The sequence below is a fragment of the Dromaius novaehollandiae genome, chromosome 8 (assembly GCF_036370855.1).
Source record: "Dromaius novaehollandiae isolate bDroNov1 chromosome 8, bDroNov1.hap1, whole genome shotgun sequence".
Lineage (NCBI taxonomy): Eukaryota > Metazoa > Chordata > Aves > Casuariiformes > Dromaiidae > Dromaius > Dromaius novaehollandiae.
This window is the reverse complement of record NC_088105.1, coordinates 8,438,005-8,452,485: the sequence shown is the minus strand read 5'-3', so window position 1 is coordinate 8,452,485 and position 14,481 is coordinate 8,438,005. Positions and strand designations below refer to the sequence as shown.

Here is a 14,481-nt window from a genome sequence, read left to right as displayed (position 1 = left end):
ACCAGGGCACTCGTGACAGGCGCCTTAAGAATCAGGGGAAGCTCCTACCGAGTTTCTCCATGCGGTGAGTCCAGCCCTTCTTATTTAAGATGCAGACATGTGATGCAACAGGTTTAGTTAAGAGGAGCATGTGATTTTTTTCAGCACTGTGAGGGAAGCAGGATCAGCAGGCTGTCAGAGTTGCTCTGTCCCTGCCTCCAGAAGCTGAATGACTTTTAACTCCGATTTCCATGCCCCACATCCTGTTTTAAGAGGAGAGAGCTATGATGCCTAGATCTAAGCCATTAACAGAGCAAGTATTTATGCTATTAGAGTATTAGCTATCCAGGATCAGAATCAGTTTGTCTAGCTCTGAGATGGGGAAAGGTGGTTCTTCCTTGTTTAACACTCTATTTTTAATCTGAATGTTGTCTGAATTTGAATACATTTAATCTTAATGTCTAATGCTTTGTAATTAAACAGTTCTTTCCTGCTGCCGGGGCAGGGATTGCTATCTGCGTGATAAGACATTTCCAAAATAAAAAGGAAAACGCTTCTTTTGTTTTCAGTTGGAATCATGCCTTTAAAAATCAGATCACTACGCTACAGGGTCAAGCGAAAAATAGAGCAAATCCAAATCGGAGTGAAGTTCAGGCGAACCTTTCCCTGTTCTTAGAGGCAGCTAGTGGCTTCTACACACAGGTGAGTCTCAAAATGTGTGTTGCTTGTAGTAGATCTGCACAGTCTGGAAGCAAGCCTGTTTCAGCCTTGTACTGCGTGAGTGTGAGTCCTTTATAAAGCTTTTGCTGTCCTCTGTCAGATCTTCTGTGCTGCTTCAGCAAGTGGTTATGTTTAATGCTTCATGAGAGATGAGCTCCTGTGCTATATGGACATGAAGAACTGTGGTGCTAATCTGGGGAAGGACAGGAGAATCAATTTACTAGGCAGATAAAATCTGATCTTTTCTCTTAGCATATGAAGCTGTCACTGCTATGGATCACCCAATGTTAACGCATCTAAGAAGCTGGTGATGTGCTTTTGATCAGCTGAAACCTTTACTTGATCTTAAACTTCTGTGAATCTGGTGGTTGTCTTGGTACTCCATAGAAACGTGGCAACCATTTAAGTCCCCTTCTGTAGCATCTGCTTCAAAGCCTAAAAACCCACCACTTTAGGTCCATTTAGCCTCATATTCTGTCCCTTGGCAGTAGTTTGCTGTGACCACTCAGGGAGAGAGCAGAAGAAACAGGAAAATGCAGAATGATACTTTTCCTGCTGTGCTCTTTTGCATTCTGTCTGTAAGTTTGCTTGGGAACTTCTGGAGCTAGTTTGTATCTGGATCATCATGCTTTCTAGCTACTAGGAGACCCTATCCTTCATTGACTGTCCGGTCCATTTGACTTGAATCCATATACGCTGGTCTCTGCAATAATGTGTGAATAATTCTGTTTCAGTTATGTTATCTTAAAAAACAAAAACACATCCAAAACTTGTTAACTAATGACTTCTCTGTATTCTTCTTGGTTCTTCTGTTTGCTATTTCTCTAAAAATTCCCATTCACCTTCTCACTACTATTCATGATTTTCTGGGCCATTGCTGTAATTCCTTTTCATTTTGGAAAATGCGAGACTTTCCCTATATGAAGCTATTTCTCCTATTAGCAAAAGATAAGAACAATATTGAATATCTTTGTTTAATTTTTAAGTCTCTGGAACGACTGGAGCTATGCACAGAATTCAAACTGTGGGTGCACGGTGGCATAATGTTTTGTGCTTTGTTCTGTGTTTCTTTCCTCATAATTCCTAATGCTGTTGTTGAGTGTTGAGCTAATGTTTTCCAAGCACTGTCTACAATAAGTATCGCTTTTTTTCTGTGTGGTAATACCTTAGTGCCCACCACAGTTGCACTTATAAGTAAGGTGGGGACTTGTCCCCAAAAGTATTGTTTTGCGTTTAATAACATAATTCACTGGCTGTTTTGTGATTAAGTCTCCCAGTCTTACAAGCATATCTTCAGTCTTAATACCGTGTGTTTGTCAAAATTTGTTTGGAATTGCAAACTCCAGCTGCATGAACTTTTCTACTTGAACAAAGCTGTATTGATGAGTGCTCTTGAGCTAAGTGTTGTGAGTTTTTGGTTAATTGCAAAAGACCTGTGCAGGAAAAAGTGATTTTTGATTTCCAGCTTGGCTATAGCGTCTGATTTTCATTTAAGAGGTTTTATTGTAGGGCTTTTTTGTTCTGCTGTTGTTGGGCTTTTTGTTTTTAATAGGTAATGTGGAACTGTGAATACATGATACTGTAGGGGTGTGATTCCAGTTTGTGTATGTATTCATACTGCCAGATCCTCGCCTGTGCTGTCACTTGTGTTAGATTTCAGTTGGTAGAGCGTGGAGAATAAGAATCTCTGTATGGTAATGGCTTTAATAAAGCTAACTTCCTTTTTATTTGTATTTATTTTTCTTCCTGTTGGATATGTGCTTCTGTAACTGTTGCCACTGCTGAAACCTATATCCTAAGCAGTTATCTGATGAAGCTTTGTCTTGGCTGGCTTGCAGTTGCTTCAGGCTACAACACGCACAACAGCTCACGCTCCTTGCATCAGTCCTGGGTTTGACTCTGAACACATGCAAGGCAGCAACCTCAGGCTTTTTTCAAAATCAGTGTGAAGTTTAAGCTTGAGAGAGGCGTCTCGTTTTGGGCTGCACCATGTTGCTCATTTTGGATATGGGCTGACAGGCCTCTCCTTCCTTGGGCATTGGTTTTTTGGAACGGTCCTCACTGAAGGAGCCGGCGTGGCAGGCTGCGGCACGGCTGCTGAGGGCTTTCTAGCATTTACACCTTTCGTCTCGTGTAGGTGTTTTTCTTCTCTGCAGTGTATCCAGAAGCTTTGCTATTCTTGTGTACAACACCAGAGCCTGGGGTGTCTTTTTCTCTGCTTGCTTTGATGTTAATTGTTGTGTTTTTAGCTCGGCAGTTTTGCTCAGGCTGGGCGCCTGCCATCCAAGGGCTAGGCCTGTGTAAACGACGTCTTTGAAGGAGAGCATGAATTCTTGCAGTTCGGCATGTTGGAAGATGTCAGGTTTCTCTTTTATCCAGTTTTCATCTGTGAGATGTTTTCTACTTTGGGGATTTTACCTTCCCTCCCCATATAAAAGACAGAACAAGAGAGGGAAGAAGCGTAGCAACCCTTTTTCTGCAGCGAGCAAGAATGCCATGTTGCCCTCTAAGCAGCCAGCAGAAAGCTCTTGGGTGAGCTGTGACACCTCCAGCTCAGCAGAGTTTAGGGAACCTTTACTTTTTACCTGCTGCGATCTTCAAATCGTTACAACCGAGTGCATGAAGAGCGCACCAATCTCTTCATCAGCCTGGGGCTTTCCGTATCCCTTCATCATCTGGAATGGGGACACCACCCTTGGTCTGTTCACAGCTGGGGGAAGTCTGTCAATTTTGTCTGAAGTTTTAAACCTTGTAACGCAGTTGAATTATTTATATATATATATATTTTTTTTATTGGCATATAGAAACAGTTACTTTTGTTAACTGGTCATACAGAGTAATTCTGATTCCAGGCTATTTGCCGGAGTCCACAGGGGAAAAACTTCAAAAACACTGAGTAGAATGGCGAAGTCCAGACTTTCCTTGGATCAGCTTTTGAAATATTTGATTAAGTAGCTGCTGTCTCATTCCTTGAATGAGCCTGACTGAGCTTAGCACAAATATTTGCTGGCTGGGCAGCCTGTGCAGTGGGACAGCTCAGCTGTTGAACTGCCAGCTGCTTTTGCCTTGTGTTGCCTGCAAATTTGGTTTTGTTCAAGCTTCCCTCTGAACTGTAAGTCAAAGTAGTGCTTTTTCTCATGATGGAGCAAACTTTGGGGGATGAATGGCATTCATTACCCCCACCCTGAGGATGGTGTCACTTCATCTAGGTATAAAAAGCACTGTTTTTCCCTTTAAAAATGACCTATTTAATTTTTTTTCCCCCAGGACTTTTAGACCCCTGATTATCTGTCTCCACTCTTGTATGCTTGGTAACTTGAATACTGTGGGAATTGAAATGCTTACTGGATTGGGATGCACAGCTCCAGGAAAACTTCTCTTTATGGTTCTGGGAAAAATAATGCAGTGTGAAGCTAGCTGACTTCTGTATGAAGAATGTAATTCCAGTTCACACTTTCAGTAACCTACACTTGTTAGCTTAAAATATGTTTAGCTTATCAGTGTCAATCCATGCTTCTTTGAGTGATGGCATATGTTACTTCTGTGTGTTGTTTCATTGCTTTTCTGATTATTGTTTCTAACTGCTATTAAACTAGACCTATTTTTCTAGTTATTACAGGAATTGTGCACAGTTTTTAATGTAGACTTGCCATGTCGTGTGAAGTCTTCCCAGCTGGGAATCATTAGCAATAAACAGACGCACACCAGCGCTATTGTGAAGCCGCAGTCTAGCTCCTGCTCTTACATCTGCCAGCACTGCCTTGTCCACCTTGGAGATATCGGTGAGTTTTCTGAAGCGAAAAGAGGTGGGACGTTGAGTTCTACCTCTGTATTCTGCCTTCACTAACAGGAATCGTGACATGGGCAGCTGCTAGACCAAGTGGTCTCCCATGATTCGTGGCTGACCGCATGTTTTGCGGTTGTTGCAGGTGGAGCGGTCTGGAAAGCAATGCTGTTGGACTGTTTCAGTGTGTTGCGTATTAAAGCAGAGAGGCAGTTAAGGATAACTTTGTAGTGATTTGCTAGAATTGCTTTCTTCTAGCATACTTCTCGCATAGTCATGTCATAGCTGGTAGGCACGGCAAAATGTTGAAACTGGTGACTATTGCAGAAACTTGTTGCAGCAGGCTAGCATACTTCCCCCTCTAAGCGTGTTACTTTTAAATCTCTTAGACACAAAAGAGAAGGTTAGAAATCCAGCCTTTCAGAAGTGAGGTTTCTATTTTACACTAAGCTCAATAGGTTTATTTCTTTGCATGTTGATTAGATTAGAGCTAGGTCTTGTCAAAAGTTCTATTTTTACAGAAGTCTGCAACTGCTATTGTAATAACTTAAAAGTAGATCCAGTTGCTGATTGTGCAAAGAGGTCTGAAAAGAATTTGTAGCTCTTTGGATGCAATGCTATTGACGTAGTGTCTTTCTAAGTGAGAAGTGGTAAGCTGTGACAATAGGACGTGGACAGAAAACAACCACCTTAAAACTCAGCATGTTGAATGTTCGTACTGCTTGATATAATTACATGTTCTTCTAATGCTTATTGCTAAAAGAATAGTAAAATGCTCTTCAGGTAAGCTGAGTTGTATTAAAAATAGGTGCAGGAGAATTGTGTGGTGGTGGGTTTTTTTGGTTTTTGGTCTAAACTTGTTTTTCTGTTTTCTTAGCTCGCTACAGGAATCAGACCAGCCAGGCAGAGTCTTACTACAGACATGCAGCTCAGCTTGTCCCTTCCAATGGTGAGTCTGGCATATCTATTCGGTTCATAATTCCACAGGAAGATTTGAGGTATTTGCTTTTCTTGTGTGACAGTTGGAAACTTGGGATTTTCTTTAAGCCTCCACTCACCCTTTAAAAAAAAAAAAAAGTTGAAAACAATCCTGCAACAAAGCCTAATCCATTACTCGATTATTTGGATAATAGCTGCTTGCCTGATCTGTATCACTTGTCTCATTTTTGTAAAGGTTTTAAAAATGAAGAAGTTAAAGTGCAGCTTTAGTCTAAGGCTTTACCAGTGCTACAATATACTATGTTACATCTATACATTCTTAAGTACAGTTAATGGAAACTTGCCCACCAGCTGCATTTTTTCTTTTGTTGCTTGTTCATATGCCAGTTTCTAAAGTTCAGTAGCTAGTACTGGGCTTTTCAAGTTGCTCATGCAGTTTTAGAGCTTGTTTTGTTCAGGTATCTAGCCTTTAGCTATTGGGCTACAATGGCCCAAATAGTAGGCGTGGTGATGAGGATAAATCACTTACAAGCCAGGCCGATGAATCAGTAATTTAGCTTTAGTTAGCTACATTTTAATTAAGAATTTCTCCATATTCTAACTAGAAAAGTTTATGTTTTATAGGCAAAAAAGGATAAGTGGATGCTATTTAGTCTTTTCTGTGTTATGACAGATCATGAGGCAAAACTGGGTTAGATTTTGTCCAGATAGATACTGATAAATGTGTTGGTGGCAAAGGCTTGCTTTTGACTAGCATTGTCTTTAGACAAAATTTTATGCCGTATTTGTTGTCTAATTTTAAAGGATTTGTGTATTAAAAAGAAAAAAAACCTGTAAGCTTCTGAATTAGAGTGGTACTGAAATGAGGCTTGAGTAAAAGAGTCAGCAAATGAATTGGAATTTTGTCTGTTAAAGATCTTAGGAGTTTTTGCTCCCTTTTAAAGTGACCGGACTTAGGCAGAAATCTAACATGCTTCACTCCATAACAAGTTGTCTTTTTTCTCCCCTAGGTCAGCCTTATAATCAGTTGGCTATTCTAGCTTCCTCCAAAGGAGACCACTTGACCACAATTTTCTACTACTGCAGAAGCATTGCTGTGAAGTTTCCTTTCCCAGCTGCCTCCACTAACCTACAAAAAGCACTTTCTAAAGCACTGGAGAGGTAAGACTAAGTATGATTTATATTTTTTCAGATAAGATGGAACAGACTTCCTCCAAATTTACCTCCCTTGCCAGAAGCATTCATATTTGGTATTGGGAACAAAGTAGAAGTTGCTTGACCTCCTTCCAGTCACAGCATCCTTATGCATGTATGGAACAAAGAATGGTTTGTGTCTGTGATGCTCTTGAGCATGAATAATGTATATAGGCGGTAAGCATATTGTGCCAACATGAAAAGCAGCCTGGAGTGGACATTCCTCCCTTCTTGAACTTCATAGAAAAAAATTGTAATGTTATGTGCAGCTGTGTCTAGTTCCAAGGACTGAAGTGAAGTATTTCTGTTCTCACTGTAGTCGTGATGAGGTGAAGACTCGATGGAGTGTGTCTGACTTCATCAAGGCATTTATTAAATTCCATGGTCATGTGTACCTGAGTAAGAGCTTGGAGAAGCTGAGCCCTCTTCGAGAAAAGCTGGAAGAACAGTTCAAGGTTAGTTCTAACACTGTATTAATTAATACACTGCAGAGAATATTTTTAGCAGCAGAGTTCTGAAATTACAGACCGATGATAACTTTTTCACATGCTAAAATGTAGTGAGCTAGCTTGAGTAGCCAGCTATGGAAGGTTTGCATGGCAACTACTAATGGGTTTCTGTTGACTTCTGCAGATGACAGGATTTTTTTCCATTTGACATGTGATTTGGTTTTGGGGGAGATATAGGAGGACTCAGTAACACTTGAATCTCTGCTCTTTAACCTGGATGATTCCTGGTCCCTGTGGAAAAACGCTTTGTCTGGGAAAAGTCTTGGCTAAGTTGCCAGAAGAATTTTGAGAGCTTCACTTTTGGATGGCTTTCATTCACTCCCACTGGTTATTAAGGCTGCTTTTAATTTTCCTCAGACACCTTGCCTCTCTTGTGTGCAGTGTGGTTTTAAAAGCAGTGTTCCAGTGTAGCCTTAATTTGTGTGTAGACTGGAACTATTCAGAACAAATGTTTCCTCTGGAAAATCCAGGAGCACCTATTAATTATATAGCTGGCTCATTAAGTTAGACAATGTAGCAAGGATTTAAACAGAAGAGAATTTTTGAAGATGTTTATACAAGGTTTCGAAGTGAGCACTATATTAACTGTTACATGCCTTTTGGAAACTGCTCTGCTTCAGCAAGCTTGTTTGTGGAAAATGAGCAGGTACAATGGATAGGTTCAACAGAGCAAATGTAGCTTTTAGTAGATGCTTTTCCAAATTGAGAAAGGGAGGTGGATCTTAGCAATGTAAAGAATTAAAAATGTTCTTTACAGAGTTTGTTTACATTTTTGCATTGAATTGGTCTGCTGGAAGTAGGTCCAAACAGTCCTTGAAATACAAAAGCAGAACTGTTTGTGAATTGTAAGAGCTTTGAATGCGAGCTGCTTGAACACTGGGAGTTAAAGTAAATTTTTCAAAATTAAGTATCACTTTTTTTCTGATATTGGCTGTTGAGCAAGTGCTGCTTTTTCCAGGATGCTTATAATCAGTAATTATGTGCTTGCTCAGACATGTGGGAAATAATCTTATCTTTGGACTGATACCAGTTGTTAAAATTGTGCTAATTACACCCTGCTTTGTTGCTTAGATTACTTTTTTTGTATATATTATGGTACATGAGGCTCGATTTATTAGATAGTAGTTTTTCTGACTTAGATGGGTTGAATGTTGATGTCAAGTTGACTGTATGGTGGATAATCACTTTAACGGCGTTGTGGCTAATTTAACTTTGAATAAGGAGAACAGTCGTAGCGTTAGGAGTGTTCAGCCAGGTTCATAATTCTGCTGTCGATAGCACTGGCAATATAAATTTTCAGATTTAGAGTGCTCTATGCCTTTAGCTAAAAAAATCAAAGTTTAACATGAAGCTCAAACGTTTTTCTGATACTTAGACTGGTTAATCCATTTGCCTGCCTGCCTATTGTGTCTAAATAATAAGTTGATTGTGATTTAAGTTCTCTTTTTTTCATAGAGCTCCAAAATAAGTGTTAGTTGCTTTTGCTGTTCTAAAAGATCAGGTGTTTTTTGCAGCACTGTTAGTGAAATGCATTTGCAAACAGCTTGTGCTATTTTTGTCGGCTGCGGCATTCTGTGACCCATGAAACTGGATGTGGAATTTGTCTCTAATGCATAACCATACAGTAGTTAAATTTTCCTGGAATCTTTTGTGTAAAGCCTGTCACCCTATATCTGCCATTTCTTGGAAAGACTGAGAACTACAGCGGGTGTACATGTCTCTGCAGTTCTCATTTTTGCATTGGAATGCTGTAGTTATGTGTTAAAGTTGCACTTTGCCTGAAAAAGCACAGTTCTCAAGGGTATTGTTTCGCCACGCATATGAGTTGGTATGCAAACAAAATCCTTGGGCTTAGCAGTGGGTAACCTCGCATGTCTCCCTGAGAAGCCCAGTGCTGTGTTATTAGGGATGGTCTGAAAAAAATCTAGAATGAGTGCTGCCTTAAGGACTGGCACAAGCAGCGCAGTTGTAACTACTAATCTTTTCAAGTGTGCTTCGCCATATAAAGTACATACTTTGTACCCACGTCTTTGTTACAGAGGTTGTTATTCCAAAAGGCCTTCAATTCTCAGCAGTTAGTACATATTACTGTTATCAACCTGTTCCAACTGCATCACCTGCGAGACTTCAGCAACGAAACGGAGCAGCACAGTTACAGCCAGGATGAGCAGCTTTGCTGGACGCAGTTACTGGCTCTCTTCAGTAAGTATAAAATCTAATTGGTTCTTGTATTTCTCTTTTTTTTTCTGTACAGAGCCCATCAAATCCTTTAGTAACATGCTGTCAGCATCTAGCGCAGTGGATGTGTGAGAACTGATGAGAGTGGGCATTATGGGGGAAAGTGAGGAAAGATGGCTCTGCAGCATCAGTGTAGGTTCAGCAGTGCTGCGTAACAGTGGATTTACGTGCCCTAGACTATCCCATTTGAAGCCTCACAGGACTCGGCATCTTTTTCCTGGTTCTGAAGGAACTTTTTAACTTGGGTGCAAAGTTGGATGTGACTTGGCTGTGGATAAGACCAGGCTCAGAGGCACTGCTCTGCAGTTAGATGCAGTGAGGTCCCAGTTGCCTTGGAAGGAGCCAATTCTGATTTAACAGGGCTGAAGTTGAGCTAGTGCTGATAAACTCTGGACCTCAGCTGCTTCTGTGAGCTTGCTGATCTCAGCTAGGAGATAAGTAGGGGTGCAGAGCATTTTGGTCTCTAGCAGCATAATGCTGGTTTGCCTAACCTAATTCTGTCCATAAGCAGCTTGGCCATATTCATAAATATCTAAATTTCTGAATAACTGAGTTTCTCCAGATTCCAGCCTGGAGTTTGTTCTGAAAGCACCAAAGTCTTGGCACTGTTGCTCAGCTTGTGTGCCTGCGCAGATCTGAGCTGGGTGCCTGCCTGCAGAGTCTGCCTGATGACCTGGGAAAATGGAGAAAATGCAGATACAGAGTTGAGCTGACTATTTCTAAGATGTGGATAAATAAATATCTTTTTGGTCTGGTTTTGTTGCCTTAACTTTTCAAAATGATTTGCCAAGACTCTATCTTTATTTGTCTTAAAAAAAAAAAAAAAAAAAAAAAAAAAAAAAAACACAACTCACGAACTGCTTCATGGTAGGAAACTGTGGGGAGAAAGATGTTCTGATCTTCTAGTGGAGTCTCTAGGATAAAGTTATTGTGCTGGTTTGTTCTAAACAACTAGTTCTAAAAATAATGTTTTACGGGTGGAATGTATTTTATTAGGTTTTTTGATCAGTTTTAACATGCCATTCTCTCATCAATTTTGTGTGTGTATTTATATATTTTTTTTCCCCCTCTCCCCTGTTCTGTCTGCTTCTAGTGTCCTTTCTTGGAGTTCTGTGCAAGTGTCCTTTACAAAACGACTACCAGGAGGACTCTGGGGCTGCATACCCTCTTCCAGCTGTGAAGGTTTCAATGGACTGGCTGAAACTTAGACCCAGTGTTTTCCAGGAGGCAGTAGTTGATGAAAGACGGTAGTGAGTGTTAATCTTTCTTTTGGTGCATTTAATTGCATAAGGTAAAGATGACTGATTATACAAATAGTAATGGGAAAATTGATCCTCTTCATTACAGACGTCAAAATGGTAGGGAATGTAATGTGCTAAAAAGTTTGTGAAACAAAACATGAGCCTTTTGGGTGCTATGTGAGCCAGTTCACTGTCTTAATTGGCTTTAGATTCACTTGCAATTTTTATTATTATTTGTAAGATCAGAGGGATCCATTTTCAGGAGTCTGATCATTCACCATTACTATTGAAGGTACCCTTATTCTAGTCTTTTGTAATTGGCTTCTCAGTTTTATTGAGGTAGGGGCAGGAAAATGCTTGCCTTAGGTTCATTCAGTAAGTCAGCAGTTTGGGTAGCACTAAAATTCAGAGTTTTCCTGGCTCATGATCCAGGCAGTGATTTGAATTTTGGTAGAGAAGGTCTTGAAATGTCAGCACAGGCATCGCTGTTCTGGTGTATTGCTCTGACTCTTCACCTCTGTCTGTAAGGTCCTAAGTTTAGACAGTCCAAACATAGCTACCTTTTTTTTATAGTCCATTAGCTTTCCTTGAATAGTAGCAACTAAATAAAATGATTCTGACCTGTTAGACATTTCTTCAGATTGGAGCGACTGTTACTGTCACGGTTAGAAAGTAAAGTGGGAAACTAGCTTGCTTAGCCTGTGTGGCGCTTGTGCCGCGATGGTTTCAACTCTCCCGAAGCAGCATGCACTGCAAAAATGTGTTTCTAGCCATGGTTTTCCCCTACATTTATTCACTGACTTGGGGAAGGGCAGGAGTCCCTATAACCTCAGTTTGCCACAGTGCTAAATGAGGGGTAAGGCTCACTCGTGTAAAGCCCCAGAGCTTCGGGAGCTTCAACTTCAGACTTCCTGAAGGCAGGATTGAGGAAAATTAGAGTTCACAATTGCTTTCAGAAGGTAATATATATAACTCCATATACTTAACCATAAGGTAAAATACTCCATACATATCCTAAAGGAAGGCTTTATCCTGGTATTTTGATAGGGAATTTTATTCAAGAACATTTGATATAAAGTAGTGCTCTCAGAGAGAAGATGCAGGTATATTTTTATGGAGTATCAAACTGAATCTCGAGATGTAGATGGGTATTATGAGTTAGCCAGAGTAGATCCTTTTGCCCCTAAAGTGATCGTCCCTGTTTGAAGAATATTCTTGTTTTTTAAATCTGTAGTGTGATAGCCCTGCTGGAGAACCCCGTGTTAGCTACTGATCATAGCAAGGGATGGTGAAGTGGGCAGCAAGCAGCTCGAAGTGCACAGCTGAAATTGAAAGTCAAATATTGCTCAGACTTGTCAAAATGGATAATAGTTGCTAGTCATATGACATTTGCTGGTTTTTAAAAAGTCAAGATGACTGTATTTCACATTACTGTTAAGAATCAAAGTTGAGTTTTGGGGGTTTTTTGTTCGTATGAGAAGACTCTAATGAAAGGCATTCTCTGACTGTGGGTTACACACCCCCACACACCTTTATTAGTAAATAATAAATAATCCCTGTTTAGTATTACTTGGGAAGTCTTTCTTATTCTGAATTCAAACTTAATTGTGCTCCAAGCTGGAGAGAGAAGCCTTATTCTTTTTTAAATTTTTAGTTGTCCCAATTCTGAAAGATATGGAAACCATCTAGGTTTAGCCTTTTCTTGTGGAGAATGAATCATAACCCAAACTGAGTAAGTATCTGAAACAGGAAACAAACTCGTTTACCCAGAAAAGTAGATGGACCTGAAGGCAGGAGCTGAGGGTAGAAATGAATATAGCTTTATCAGTACTAGTGTGTGCTCTTTGGAAATGAATTTTCCAAAACTGCCCTGTGGAAGCCACATTAGGTCTAGATTTTTACATGCATACTGCATCATTCTACTGTAGAGATCTCCTGTTAAGGAGTCTCATTATTTCAAATGTTATACAGGAAGATAGGAAATTGCTGCAGATTGCAACAAATACATTCACTTTTTCCCCCACCTTCTTGTTTCTTGCCAGTCATAGGAGGAAGGAGTTATCGCTTAGTTTAGCTTACAGAATCAACATATAAACATTGTTTCCAGTTCCTGCAGCCATGCAGGAAAGCAGCTGCCCTTGGACCTTTGGATGCATGATACATTCTTCAGCGCACGCCCTAGCTGATGGCTGACAGGCTCGCTGAGGAAGGACAAAGATTCATTTCACTAGCACTGAGCACAGCGGGCACCTTAAAATAGTTTCTGTTGCTTTCACGGACTTGTTGCCCATCACTAAAGCTGCAGCAAGATGCTTAGGGTTTTCGTTTGGGGCTTCTTTTTGAAGTGACCGTGAAGCCTGTTGGTGGTGGTTAGATGTTAACCAACTATGCAGCAATCTATTTATTTTAATTAATTGCTCCAGGGCCTTTGGAAAGAATTTCCAGTCATTGGTTGCGCTGATATTCCCAGCACAAGACAGCGTGACTGCCAGTTAATCTCTAGTTTAATCATCTTACTGACTGCAGCCATTACTTAGACCTTCTTACCTCTCCGGTAGCTGTTTTTGTATGATGATACTCTGTTAATGTTAGCAGAACAAAAGTACTTTAGCACAGCTGTATCTCGATTAAATTGTTTTGCTTCCAAACAGATTTGTTTATTCTGTCTTTGAGAACAGTCAGCTTTTGGATTGGAAAACATGAATTGCAAACAGGTGCTCTGAATTCTCATGTCATACTCTTGTCTAGTTAAATTTGTAGCATGCTTTCTGACTTGCTGGATACTGAACGCTGTATTCTGCAAAAACCTGGCTTCCATGGTAACTTAGGCTGACTTTTTAAAAGTACTAAATTCTCCAAGAAAGTGATCTTTTCCCTGACACTTGAGAGAAGCATTACCTTTACTGGGAATCAGAGGATTAATGGAAGCTGTGACTGTGTAATAGGTGTTCAGTGTTTACTTGGTGAGTAGATCTCATGTTTCATAGTTTTCACTTACAGTACTTTTGTCTTTTGATTTGTAGCATATGGCCCTGGCTGATTTCTCTTCTAAACAGCTTCCAGCCCCATGAAGAAGATCTATCCAGTAGTAATGGTAAGGACCTCTAGTCTGTGCTGTAGAGAAATGGGAATGATATTTTTAGCTGATGTGGGGAACTGCAGTTGAAGAGCAGAAACGAAACAAATCATCTTCTAATATTAATGCATACAAACACTTTGCAAATGATGCTTTCTAGTGCTGAGCAGGCTTTGCTCTATTTTATCATTCTTGAGCTCCTCAGATTAGTGTGGGCCAGTACAGTAGACCATGTTAATAGAGGGCTTTACTGTGTATGGTGACTTTACTGAGGTATCTACTTATGATACTGTGCTTGATGTGTTCGTGCTTTCCTTACGCTGTTTACTGTCTATTCACCAGCAACCCCCCTTCCAGAAGAATTTGAATTGCAGGGATTCTTGGCTCTGAGACCCTCGTTCAGGTGGGTGAAGGAAGCTGGGCTCTTGCTAGTGTGACTGCTTTGATAGACCTTGACCTGTTCCCTACGGTATCTTACTTATGAATGCTTACTGCTGTATGGATTGATGTAGGTATCTCTGCAAAACAGCTGTAATAAACAGTGTAGGGCTTCAGAACCTATTTTCCTTTTCAAAATGGAGACTATACCAGTCCAATGAAATTCTAAAGAAAAGAGGACTAAACTAAAGCTTGTAACATTGCTTATGACTCTTTTTACTACTTCTGTAGTCTTCAGGCTAGTAAACTGAAAGGGAAAAATTTAAGAAATGAGTATTTTTAGATGAAAACTGCTCGATGAGTGTGTTTGCTTTCTACTCTGTTTTAACTGTGTCCCTCTGTTGTACCTAACATCAGTTAGTA

General features: G+C 40.2%; 1 protein-coding gene across 6 annotated transcripts in view; it reads left to right on the top strand.

Annotated features, from left to right (window-relative positions):
* SMG7 (SMG7 nonsense mediated mRNA decay factor) overlaps positions 1 to 14,481 on the top strand; it is a 52,680-nt gene that overhangs the window by 21,225 nt on the left and 16,974 nt on the right. For 4 of the 6 annotated variants that reach the window (XM_064515582.1, XM_064515578.1, XM_064515580.1 and 1 more), the window contains 9 exons: positions 549 to 681; positions 4,310 to 4,481; positions 5,361 to 5,432; positions 6,433 to 6,583; positions 6,936 to 7,071; positions 9,165 to 9,327; positions 10,457 to 10,613; positions 13,628 to 13,698; positions 14,023 to 14,083. In XM_064515582.1, coding sequence (XP_064371652.1) covers positions 549 to 681; positions 4,310 to 4,481; positions 5,361 to 5,432; positions 6,433 to 6,583; positions 6,936 to 7,071; positions 9,165 to 9,327; positions 10,457 to 10,613; positions 13,628 to 13,698; positions 14,023 to 14,083 — 1,116 coding nt within the window. Of the gene's footprint in view, positions 1 to 548; positions 682 to 4,309; positions 4,482 to 4,973; positions 5,267 to 5,360; positions 5,433 to 6,432; positions 6,584 to 6,935; positions 7,072 to 9,164; positions 9,328 to 10,456; positions 10,614 to 13,627; positions 13,699 to 14,022; positions 14,084 to 14,481 lie in introns of those variants that run through there. The other 2 variants (XM_064515581.1, XM_026101023.2) reach the window with 2 other exon arrangements.